The sequence below is a fragment of the Merops nubicus genome, unplaced genomic scaffold (genome assembly GCF_000691845.1).
Source record: "Merops nubicus isolate BGI_N331 unplaced genomic scaffold, ASM69184v1 scaffold4891, whole genome shotgun sequence".
NCBI lineage: Eukaryota > Metazoa > Chordata > Aves > Coraciiformes > Meropidae > Merops > Merops nubicus.
The window spans coordinates 52,114-64,404 of record NW_008588891.1 but is presented as its reverse complement, the minus strand read 5'-3'; the positions used below and the strand labels follow the sequence as shown (position 1 = coordinate 64,404).

At 37.2% G+C, this 12,291-nt stretch overlaps 1 protein-coding gene across 1 annotated transcript in view; it reads left to right on the top strand.

The window, feature by feature from the left end:
• The window catches only part of CCDC67 (coiled-coil domain containing 67), a 37,434-nt gene that overhangs the window by 17,169 nt on the left and 7,974 nt on the right, over nt 1–12,291 (top strand). Inside the window, 4 exon segments of the mRNA XM_008949389.1 lie at nt 2,496–2,705; nt 7,601–7,728; nt 8,353–8,458; nt 11,189–11,275. Of these exon segments, the coding sequence (XP_008947637.1) occupies nt 2,496–2,705; nt 7,601–7,728; nt 8,353–8,458; nt 11,189–11,275 (531 nt within the window).

Here is a 12,291-nt window from a genome sequence, read left to right as displayed (position 1 = left end):
TTTTATTGAATCACTTATTCCTTTTTTTATATTTTTCAGATTTCAAGTTACTGTTCAGCCCTTGATTGACATTGTGACTTTTGACTTTTTTGATCTTGATTTACTTTGACTTAAATTCCTTTCAATTCAGAACAAAGTATTAATTTAATGATGTCTTCATAACCTATCCTGCTTTTAAAAAATAATTAGAAAATAACTTACAGATTAACTGGGCCACAAAACAGCTTGAAAATTGAGTAGGGGGAAGCCAATTATGTTGCTGACTGGTAATCCCCTTTTGCATTGTTACTAAGTTCATTGGACCTTAATCTAGTGAAACTCTTTCTCAACAGCTCCTGTGAGACTCTTTATGTATATCCTGAGTTGCCAAGGATGACAGTTAGGTTTTGTTTTCAGATGCTGAAAGCATTCTGCTGCAACTGTTGCACTTCCATACCAATGGGCTAGAAAAGCAAGGTTTGACTAGACAAAACTACTGACTGAGGCACGTTGATTCTACAGTTAGACAAGTGTTCTGCCAATGACCAGGCCCAACAAGAATGATACAGCCAGCAGGAAGAGAAACCAATAGGTAGACTGTGCTGTATACAAGAAGGACATTCCATGAGTGACTGCTGGGGGTACAAACAGATCAATCAGCTTGTATATAATTGATGTCACCCCCAACGATCCCACAAAAGACATGACTTGGCCCACAACAGGTGGTATGAACAGAGACCCGAGGTTTCCCATAGTTGGCATGGGAAACAGCCAGACCAGAAAGCTAAATATACAAGAGAAAAGGTGCCCACACGGCAACTCTCACCTGATCAGCCCATGTACACAAAGGTCTAAACAGACCGGGGCCCAGCTCCAGGGAGAGTCAGGAGGTCTGCCCTGAACCAGGAAGCTCTGGGGAGTGTACTCCACAGACAGACACTCCTGACTCCCTGCAAGTGGTCCCAGCTTTTATCCCCAAGCAGACACCTGACCTTTGTCAACTCAGTGCGGGACCCCTGGGGCTCATTTCCCTTCTGGCTCTCCCTGCAGGGCCGGCCGCACCCTGGGGGGAAGCTATAAGGCAAACTCACCCCCTCTGTATGAAGGGCTGTGGGAATCACCCATATGTCAACCTTAATTCGGGGCTTGGGGTTCAAACCCCAGCATTTCAACAAGTCAAAACAGAGTACTCAGGGTGACCATCTTCATTCTTCTGTTGAGGCTTTCACAGCCATCAGTGAACTTTCTTGGAAGACAATTTTCTTCTCAACTGTAACATAACACTGATTTATTCAATGGAAGTCAGATGTTAATCCTTAATTGTTTTAAAAGCATTATTTGGTCCTATGTCTTTGTCTTAAATTCTTGTTTTGTGAGGCCTTTGATTTCCAGATGAAGTCTTGCATTATATTTTTCACAGCATGGTTTGATATTTTGTTATGTCAGAGACTGTAACTTTTATGTCAAGGGGACCTTAGTTTGCTATCTGTAGAACTGAAACCCACCTAAAAATTTTTTTCTCTTTTTATTCGATACGTAACCAGTAGTCAGTTCTCGTTAGCTGTTCAGCCAACACAATTTATGAGAGCATAGCCAATGACATCAAAAGCTGTCTAAACCATACCTTTTTGCAGTCCTTGTCAATGAAATATGGTAGTTGTAATGCTATTTATTTTTAATAGATATATTTTCTTGCTCAGCTTGCTTTCTGCACGTGATAGATGGTTTCCAGGTCATATTTTGTTGTCATTTTTCAGCTGATTCTCAGTGTTCTGAAGGATCACTGCTGCTTGTTAATCTCCCAGTAGAGGGATCCTTGTGGATAGTTTTTTAAACAGCAAAAACAGTTACCATAGTAATTATGCTTCTTCATGATGCCTGTGAATTCACAAATACAAAGAATACCAATTTTCTGAGTTTGGGTTTTAGGATTTTAATTAGTACAAGTAACTGAATGGATTGTGGGACTCTGCAGAACGGGCAAATGATTGTTCCTCAGTTTAGGGAAAATGATATCAAAGAAGTACAGTTCCTGTAGTAACTGAGCTGTTTATACATGAATGATGTGATGCCAGCCCTCTAGTCAAAGGTTAATATCTATCCTGAGGCGCACACACACAACTACAGAGTTCAATAAATCAAAGAACATTTATCTCAAATTATTTTTTATAGGTAACTGCTTTGACTAGGTCACCATAATCACCTTTTTCACATTTGAGGCTAATTAACATGAAGTGCTAGTGAAATAAAGAGCAGAGGAGACAAATCCTTGAAAACATTCCATGCCCTTGAAAGTTTCTGAAACATTTTTTTTTACTGAGAGCAAGAAACATGAGACTAAAAAAAAGAAATTATTCTTTAGAGAAGTAATTCAGACTGTTGCAATTATATCATCCTTTCCAAGCAAATCCTGGGGAAGGTGGAAATAGCTTTATGATTTTAGTAGTAATGGTGTGGTCCTAAGAATTTATATATAATTATTGAATTTAATTTAAAATATTTTCTTTTTTTTATAGAAGACACAGACTTATCAATTCCAAATAAGCAATAAGAAACAAAACCAAGAGGAGGTAATTACCTATGGCCAGCCCAAAACTGAAAAGCATGAGTCGATTTTTGAAAAACTGCAGGCAACTGTGAACAAAAAAGCAATAAGCAAGAATGAACTAGGAGAAGGAAATCTGAAAGTCCATGAGGATCTAAAAACATACCCAAACCAGTACCAGGTAGTAACAGTTTTTCTTATTCATCATGAGTTTGGAATTAATATTGGAGAACTGATTACTTAGGAGTATACTTTAAAAAACTTGTAATGAGATTCATATATAAAAGATCTATACATAAGGTATATTCTTTGCAGGAACATAGAATGAGCTGTGAATGGTGCAATTTTTGAGTAATACTAAGAGAAACCCGAACTATGTTTCATATGTAATAGTATATTTTTTATTGTCTATTTATCTATAATTTTATAACTTCCCTGTATTTGTAGCATCTACCAGAACTCGGTTCACTTGGCTCCTTGTATATAAATGACTTCCTTGAAATCTCTGTGTCTGATTTACGTCTTGTTCTACATTTTGCCATACAGCCAGTAAATACATATATAGGAAAGTGTATGGTGTACTTTAACGTTATTGAGTGAAGACTGAATTTCTAGGTTGACAGCTATGTGCAGAACTGTCAGTTTTTATCTTATCCCTTGTTTACCATTTTTCAACCATGATCTACGAAGACAGCCATTTGGACCTCTTCTTTTTTGTTGTGATATATGAGTTCTGACAAGATTGAGATAATACAAGATCTTTAGAGCCTTTTTTGTTAGCTATGTTTGAAACAGATCAGGAATGCAATTCTCGTTATTTTTTTCTGGTAATATATATCAATTATGCTTTTGCTTGTTTATTTAAGCGCTTCAAGGTTCAGTAATATACTGGGTGGCCTACAGTAACTTCATCTCTTTCTGGAGAAAGATGATCTATTCTGTTTATAGACAACCTTGCAGAGTTATAACTTCATGTGGAATATACTTTATGTTAATTCTTATAAAGTGGTGGAGGTTAATTTCAGGTGTTGTCAAAACAGGCAAATTTAGCTCATGTGATGTTTATATATTTCTTCTGCACATTAGTTCACTGAGTCATTTGCCTGTACGTAAGTTACTGATATGCAAGCAGAAACTTCTGGTTTTGAACCTATTAAAAAAGCCACCATCAAAATCACTGGGACTAGAAAATGGAGTGGAACAAATTGTGGCAGTTGGAGCAGCTGGATAGACGCTGTAAAACTGAGAGAGTAGATGTCATTGTGCTGTAGTCATTAAGAACATCTTCAAGCAGGTGGCAGAATAGAATAGAATAGAATAGAATAGAATAGAATAGAATAGAATAGAATAGAATAGAATAGAATAGAATAGAATGGCTGTAGGAAGCACTGAAGACATTTTAAGTAGAAGTGGAGATAGATGTCTGTAATTATCAGCTAAAGGGCAGAAAGTTTCAGAATAACTATGGTACTGGTGGTGTGCAATATCACAGCTGTACTGAAAATAAGAACTTTAGAAGATCCAAACAGAGACCACAGGCTATTTCTGCAAACTTAATTGCCACCATACATGAGAGGCAGCCTAAAAAGTCTGCATTAAGTCAGCAGCTGGGCACTAATTTATGTAGAAATATAGCATGTAGTTGTATCTAAAAGTTCAAACAGTGGATTGTGTTTGTGGGGCAAAGTTTTGGTAGTTTGAGGCTACAGGGGGTGGCTTCTGTGAGAAGCTGCTAGAAGCTTCCCTAATGTCCAATAGAGCCAATGCCAGACGGTTCCAAGATGCCAGATGGACCCACTGCTGGCCAAAGCCAAGCCAGTCAGTGACAGTGGAAGCACCTCTGGGATAACATATTTAAGAAGGGGGAAAATCCTGCTGTGCAGCTGCTTCCAAAGAGAGGAGTGAGAATGTGTGAGAGAACCAGCTCTGCAAACACCCAGGTCAGTGTGTCAGGAGGAGGAGGAGGTGCTCCAAGCACTGGAGCAGAGATCCCCCTGCAGCCCATGGTGAGGACCATAGAAGACCTCATGGCAGAGCAGGTAGATGCCAACAGGGCACTGCAACCCCATGGGAAGCCTGCGCTTGAGCAAGCTTCTGGCAGGACCTGTAGCTCTGTGGAGAGAAGAGAGCCCACACTGGTGCAGGGCTGCCGGCAGGATTTATTGTGACTATCACTGACTGTTCTGCCAATGACCAGGTCCAACAAGCATGATACAGCCAGCAGGAAGAGAAACCAATACACAGACTGTATTGTAAGCAAAAAGGACATTGCGTGAATGATTGCCGGGGATACAAACAAGTCAATCAGCTGGTACATAATTGATGCCACCCCCAACGATCCCACACAAGGACACGACTCTGCCCACAACAGGCAGTATGAACAGAGACCCGAGGTTTCCCATAGTTGGCATGGGAAACAGCCAGACCAGAAAGCTAAATATACAAGAGAAAAGGTGCCCACACGGCAACTCTCACCTGATCAGCCCATGTACACAAAGGTCTAAACAGACCAGGGCCCAGCTCCAGGGAGAGTCAGGAGGTCTGCCCTGAACCAGGAAGCTCTGGGGAGTGCACTCCACAGACAGACACTCCTGACTCCCTGCAAGTGGTCCCAGCTTTTATCCCCAAGCAGACACCTGACCTTTGTCAACTCAGTGCGGGACCCCTGCTGTGGTCCCTTCTGGCCCTCCCGGCGGGCCCGGCCGCACCCTGGGGGGAAGCTGTAAGGCAAACTCACCCCCTCTGTATGAAGGGCTGTGGGAATCACCCACATGTCAACCTTAATTCGGGGCTTGGGGTTCAGACCCCAGCATTTCAGGGACGCACACTGGAGGAGTCTGGTCCTGAAGGACTACACCCTGTGGGTGGTACCCACACTGGAGCAGGGGAACAGTGTGAGGAGTCCTCCCCCTGAGTAGGAAGGAGCTTCAGAGGCAACATGTGATGAACTGACCACAACGCCCATTCCCTGTCCCCCTGCATCACTTGGGGGAAGGAGTTAAAGAACTCAGGAGAGAAGCTGAGCCCAGGAATAAGGGAGGGGTGGGGAGAAGGTGTTTGAAGATTTTTTTTTTTTTGTCTCATAATCCTACTCTGATATAATTAGCAATAAATTAAATTCATTTCGCTGAGTGGAGTCTGTTTTGCCCATGACGGTAATTGCTGAGTGATCTTTCCCTGTCCTTATCTTGACCCATGAGCCTTTTGTTATATTTTCTGTCCCCTGTCCAGCTGAGGAGGGGAGTGACAGAGCAGCTTTGGTGGGCACCTGGCATCTAGCCTGGGTCAATCCACAAGGAACAGCTTCGAGTAGAATGAGAATGGGAGCCAATCAGAAATTTTTGAGACGTCCTTTTGATATCAATCACAGAAAACTATGCAAAGCAAAACTTCACTGAAGTAAAGAGAGGATTTGGTAAATTTAAAACTGTTAAATGTGCTATTTCATTAGATGTTTTCTAAACAAAACCTGAAGTTTTCTGCTTCAAAATTAATTTTCATTTTAGCGATTTTTTACTACATGCAATATATATTTCTGAAAGAAATAAGTGGTACATATCTAAATTATTTTCTTGAAGTGATGTGTGAAACCCTTGATCTGAAGTTCTGTTTCAATTATTTCTGTGGCGGCTGCTGTTGTTCCTGCTATTATTATAATTCACAGAAGAAAATACAATTTATGTAAATCTGTATGATGACTGCAGTCTGCCACAGATGATATGACTCCTGCCACACAATCGTGCAGATTTCATTCCCTTATCCACTCCAGAATGAAATCAGAGGGATAATGCTCCCTGAAATTCACATATTATAAAATAATTGTGGTTATTTCTTGAATGTTGAAGTCAGGAAGATGATCATAAGCGAGTCTTGCAGACAATCTTAACAGTTCATTAAGCTTTATTTTACTTGAATATGCCCAGACTTTCATTTCAGAGTTTAAAAAGCTCTCTCAGCCTTAATTTAACAAAGCTAAGAGGAATGAATCTATATATGCAGCCGCTATGAAAAACGCAAAAGCGTTTCCTATCTGTCTTCAGCAGCCCTTTCAGCCAGAGGAAAGCCACAGGCTTCTTGGAAGGAAGGTCATTCACATATGGAGCTCTAAGGGAAACAGATCTTTGAAGTTCCTTGCTTGCAGTGTCATTTCTGGATTCCAGTTGTCTACTGAAAGTTTAAAGGCTTTATTTTTGCTTTTAAACATGGAAACTGTATTGAAATGAAGAAATTATGAAAAATACTGATGTTTTCACTGTAATAGTTTTAAGGGGAAAGGATCAATATCACTGGAAAAAGCCCTTTTTTTTTTTTTTTAATCTGGAACATTCTTTTGGATCTGGATATTATTATTGTAAGAATCTGATTTTCTACTACTTTTATTTGTGAATTATATTCCCAAATTCTTATCTTTAGTCTGTTTTCATTATATTTTGATGGAATTCTGATTTTTGAGGACAATTAAGATTTTGTGATGCCAAATGTAACATGTATATTCAGATTGTGGAGTTCATTTAAATAAGCAATTATCTCCGTGTGGATAGAACTAGTTTTGGAGATGATTGTGCAAACACCTTGTCTAAGTATCTAAGTCTAGATGTATCTGTTCCAAGATTCCAGGCAATGTACCTAATCCTGCCTTTCTGTAGCTTTGTAGTTTTCAGGTTTATAAATTTGGAAGTGCTGTCAGAAAAATAGAAAATGGAAGTTACTTATGGCATTAATTCATGCACTTGAAGCAGCTTCCAGGATGCAGAACCTGCTGAAACAAGCAAACTATGTATTTTAGATGCATTTAGTACCATAAAGAATGAATGATGTCTGCTATGATGGCTTCAGAGACAGATGCATTGAAACATTTCAAGATCCAAAGAATATTCAACATCCAACTTTTAGATGACATTTCTGGGGAAAGGAACTGACATGAAAGCAATGCCTTTTTCAGAAATTAAACTCGAAATAAAAGCATGTATGTCCTTTCATAGAAATTATACAGGCATTGAGAATGATGTGTTAAAATACAGCATTTTGAGCTGTCTAATTTTATTTAACTGTTTATCTATTTGCTTGTGTCTTTAGAAGATGGAGGCAGGCTTTTCAGAAATGAGAAATGCGATGCAGTCACAGGATGCTCTCTGGAGAAGGTTAAAACTGGAATGCCAACAGTTGCATACAGAACTATTGAAAATCAAAGAGTATAAAGATGTGCAGGAAATTAATGTATGTTGAAGACAATATTTAAATTAAAAAGTACTTCTGAGCTAATAACTTTTTTCTTAGATTTAAATTAAGTCTGTTTACAAAGATACTCTGGATTCAAATGTCAGTCTCTGAACAGTTTTAGAATAAACATTTTCATTGGCAATTATATATGACAAGATATCAGGCAGTAGATGCAGGCTGTGTAAAAGGACTTTAGTGCTGCCCAGATCTTTACAAATCAATTCATGTCATGTATTTCTATTTATATGTTTACAGTCTCTTTCATTTTCTCAGTATTAAAATGCTTTGGAAGTAGTGTGATAAAGATTTGCCCTACCTTCCTTTGAGTAAAATGTTCATCTTTTTATGGTTTATCTAATCAACCATAGCTATTTGGGATTATATGAAGTATCAGTCTACAAAAGATTTCAGGATTCCTTCTGCATTCACTTGCATTGTCTTTAATCTCTAGAAATCTGCCAAGATCCAACCTGGTTTAGGCCAAATCTTTAGCTTTTTTTCACTACCAAGCAGGTCTTCAACAGTTTTAAATTGTGGAGAGGATAATGTAAGTTAAAGGTTATTGGAGGTTCTGCTTGTTTCATATTTTGTTTATTTCTTATTTCTAGGCATGTATCATCTTCTGTACAACTTACTGAGCAACCAGAAAATAAAAACACTGAGTTATTACTGTTGGCACAAAGTCAAGAACACAAATGAGAAGAGCTAAACAAGGTATTTCATATTATTAAGTATTTCCTGATCTTAACTGCATTACAGGATTTTTAGAAGAGAGCAAAATATTGACCTTGTGTAGGTGCATATGCAGAGGAGAAGTGATTTTAAAAGATCATGAAGCTTGCACACATGACAAAGTTTTCTGGAGGTAGCTGTGTAGCTGTGAAATGGACACTCTGATTCTGTGCACTAACAACAGAGCGAGGTACCTCATTGAAATAATGGAAGAGACCATGCCTGAGCATCACGGTGATTCAGGTAATGCCATGCAAGGAATAAACCCTCCAACACTATGAGTAATTAATAGGCTGTAGGAGCTTAGTAGTTTGTAGGTGGTCTCAGATGTAAGATATGCTAACAGCTCAACTGATACAGGTCACTGAGGCAGGTACCCACACAAGGCTAAACTTAATCAGTCATCTGCTGCACAGTCTAGGGCAGTGCTCTTTCATTTGAACTATCCATCACAAGCAGTAGTGCCATGGCATTGTGGAATGGCATATGGCTTGGCAGGCCAAAACACTTTGGGAGCAGAGGGTGCTCAGAACTCCTTTTACAGGCATGTTGTGGTTTTGCTGAGTAGGAATGTAAGCAGTTGGATGCAGCTGACTTGGATGCAGCTATTTTGGCACGATAGTCAGAATCTAGCTTTTAGGTTTTTTGCATCTACATTTGTTTGTTTACAATTCTAGTATTTCTGTGTAGTTTGCACAAATAAAATCTGCCATCTGTTACTGATTGTGAACAATACTGTCAGGAATTATTAAAAGGGGCTCAAAGGTTGTTACGCTCATTTTTGTAGTTATGTTTCTTAGATAATATAAAAATCTATCAGTACTAAATTATTGGTTGCAGTAGATTATGAAAACAATTTTTGTGTTGATTCTTTGGAGAACTCCACACAGGAGGTAGTGCAGAAAGTTTGACTTTACATGTAATCTGATTTTATAAAAATTTGCTCTTATATATAATGGCAGGAATAATTCTCATCAAGTGATTTACCTTATATACTCTTTATTTCTAACATAGTTTCTCATTAAATAGTTGCTAGGTTGATTTATTTATATTGTTTCTAAGTTAATTTAGGCTGCATTAAACTTATTTTAAACCTAAGTTAACTTAGGAGCAATACAAATAAATCATACTTAGGTTTAAGGAATGGATATTTCTTTGAATATTTTTTTGCCATAAATTCCAATTCTTAAAACCAACGTTACTTTCTTTACACTCTTTTTAAATGTTAATTTAATGCCTTGTATTTTGTTCATTTCTAATACAAAATAGGCAAATGAAAGCAGAAGAGTTGAAAAAATTAAAAGTAAATAAAGCTGTATGTAATGACTCATGAACACATTTTTTTATACAACCTCAAAAATCTCTGATTTGGCTATAAGAGTTGGTGCCTTGGAAGCAACAGCAAAAAAAAAACACTGATAGGTAGAAAGTGATGCAACCATATTTACTGCACAACATTTTTTTTCTTTTTGAAAAATATTTGCTACAGATAAGAACCCATATTTATCAGAGGAGCAGTCCCATTGCTCTGAGCAGAAAAGAATGAGGACAGAAATCTCTGACCTTACAGAAGAGCTTCATCAGAAGGAGATTACTATAGCAACTATGATGGAGAAAGCCAGTCTTCTGGAAATACAGTTAAAAATGGAGCTAGAGACAAAAGATAAATTGTTAGCAAAACAACAGGTATGCAAACAGGCAAAACCAGCCTACAACATTGTACTCTACACTGTTGATAAGAAAACATACACTGCCTGTGCAAAAAAGACATTACCTTTCTTGCTGTAGTTTTCATCAAGTATTACTGAAGGAGCCAAACTGGTACTGGAACAAGAAAGCACCAGTAAATGTGAATTGTACATCTAAATTGCAATTCATTCTGACCATCAAATGCAGTTACCATTTTAGCATTCAAAAGATTCTGAAAACTTCCAGTTTGTTATTATTATATGCACTTTTTCATTAGAACTGCTTAGTAGATTATCTAGAAGGTTTCCTAATTTTCCAGGTATTTTAAAGCTTTTTGAAGAATGTTATAAATCTGGTTAGAAAATTCTGGTAATGTTAAACCTGAAAACTCTATCATACCAATGTTTTAATGGCAAATCTCAATTTTAAAAACAAATAACTTATCTTCATTACTTAGTTTTGTAAACCAGAAGAATCTTGTTACTTAGAGGTTTCTGGGTATCTCTGGGTTTTCTCAGAGGGTCACTGCACATTGAAAATGGTGATTAATGTAATACTTTTCTTTTGACAATAGGAAAGTTAGTGTTTGGGAAAATGAGAGATGTCTCCTACAGCGTGATATCCTATACCAGGCCATATTCCCTTCCCTTTCCCTATCACTAAGAGAGTGGATGTCATTCCTAGGCTTCATGACTGGGATTACATCCATTTTCAGTGGCCTGTAAAATCTCTCCATGTTTGTATCTTGTACCTGCATATGAAATTGTTTAATTTCCTAAGTGATTACTTCTTTCAAAAAGGTAAAGAAAATGAGAGGCATTACATTTGTATTTGTTTTGTAGATGGTTTAAGGCTTCTTTCTGCTTTAGTACTGCTGTATTTTTAAAGAAATACTATTATAGTTAGTTTCATAATTCTTTATGTTTATTTTGTAAAATTAAACTTACATATGTCTATACTCAATGTTATTTCAAGTTAACAGCAACATTATTTTATTTAACTAAGAATTAAATATTTTCCTAGTTGCTGGAATTTCAATACAAAGCTATCAAATCTGAAAACACACATTTAAAAAAGATGGTGGAAAACCAGGAACACAGAAGTTGCACAGTAATTTTTTTTCATCTATGTAATAAGCAGAACAGTTACATTTATTCTAAATGTAAACTGAGATCATGGCAGATTTAGAGATTTCTATCTTGTGTAAAATAGATAAATAACAATAAGGTGTGTGACATATTCAAACCAAGTCATATTCACTTGGTATCACAAGATGGCTATAGCTAGGAATTATTTTGACTTGAAGAGCAGTAAACTAGAAGTAAGCTAAATTTTTCAGTAACTGTCTAGACACTAAACTGTTTCTGGGAGCCTTTTTTTTGTAAGTGGCATCACTTATTTCAGAAAATATTTCTTTTTAAACAGTCATCATTCTCACAGACACAAAAATATGTCCCTTTTTTACTACTGTACTGCTTTGTTCATATGGTGTTTAATTAACAGTGTAAAAAACTGAGACATTTGTTCTCCCACCCCGCTTATTTTCAGAGCTTAGTATTCTCTCCAAACAGGAGATATTTAAAGTTTAATTAAATAAAAATGTGTCATAATATCATGTAGAACTATCGTTTATATAGGTGTAATAAATATACTACATACTATCTATCTTCCACAAAAAGCTTTTAAATATCCCCTGCTTACAGAACATCTGCAGTTATTTTATCTATCACTAGAAAAGACACTGGAATGTTGCTTATAAATACTGCTGTAAATACAACTTTGGGAGGTTTGTTGCCTGGCAGTTGTCTTACTAGAGACTGACAAAGAAAGAATGTCACATTTCTCCACCCTTAAATTAGCATGTCTGTCTATCAGTGATGTATTAGCTATACATACATATACAGTGTTACAGATATATGTATGCGTATACATGATAAACTGCTGTGCAAAGACAGGTGGATGTGTGTATGAAAGTCTATCTCTTCTTTACAGCGATATTCTCAAGAAGATTGAGAAGAGTTCTCTGAGAAGAATTCTTGTAGATATCACGTCTGTTAAATCTTAAGAGTAGAATCCAGCTAGTAGATACACCAAAGTCATCACACATATCAGTGCATCTGTGGACT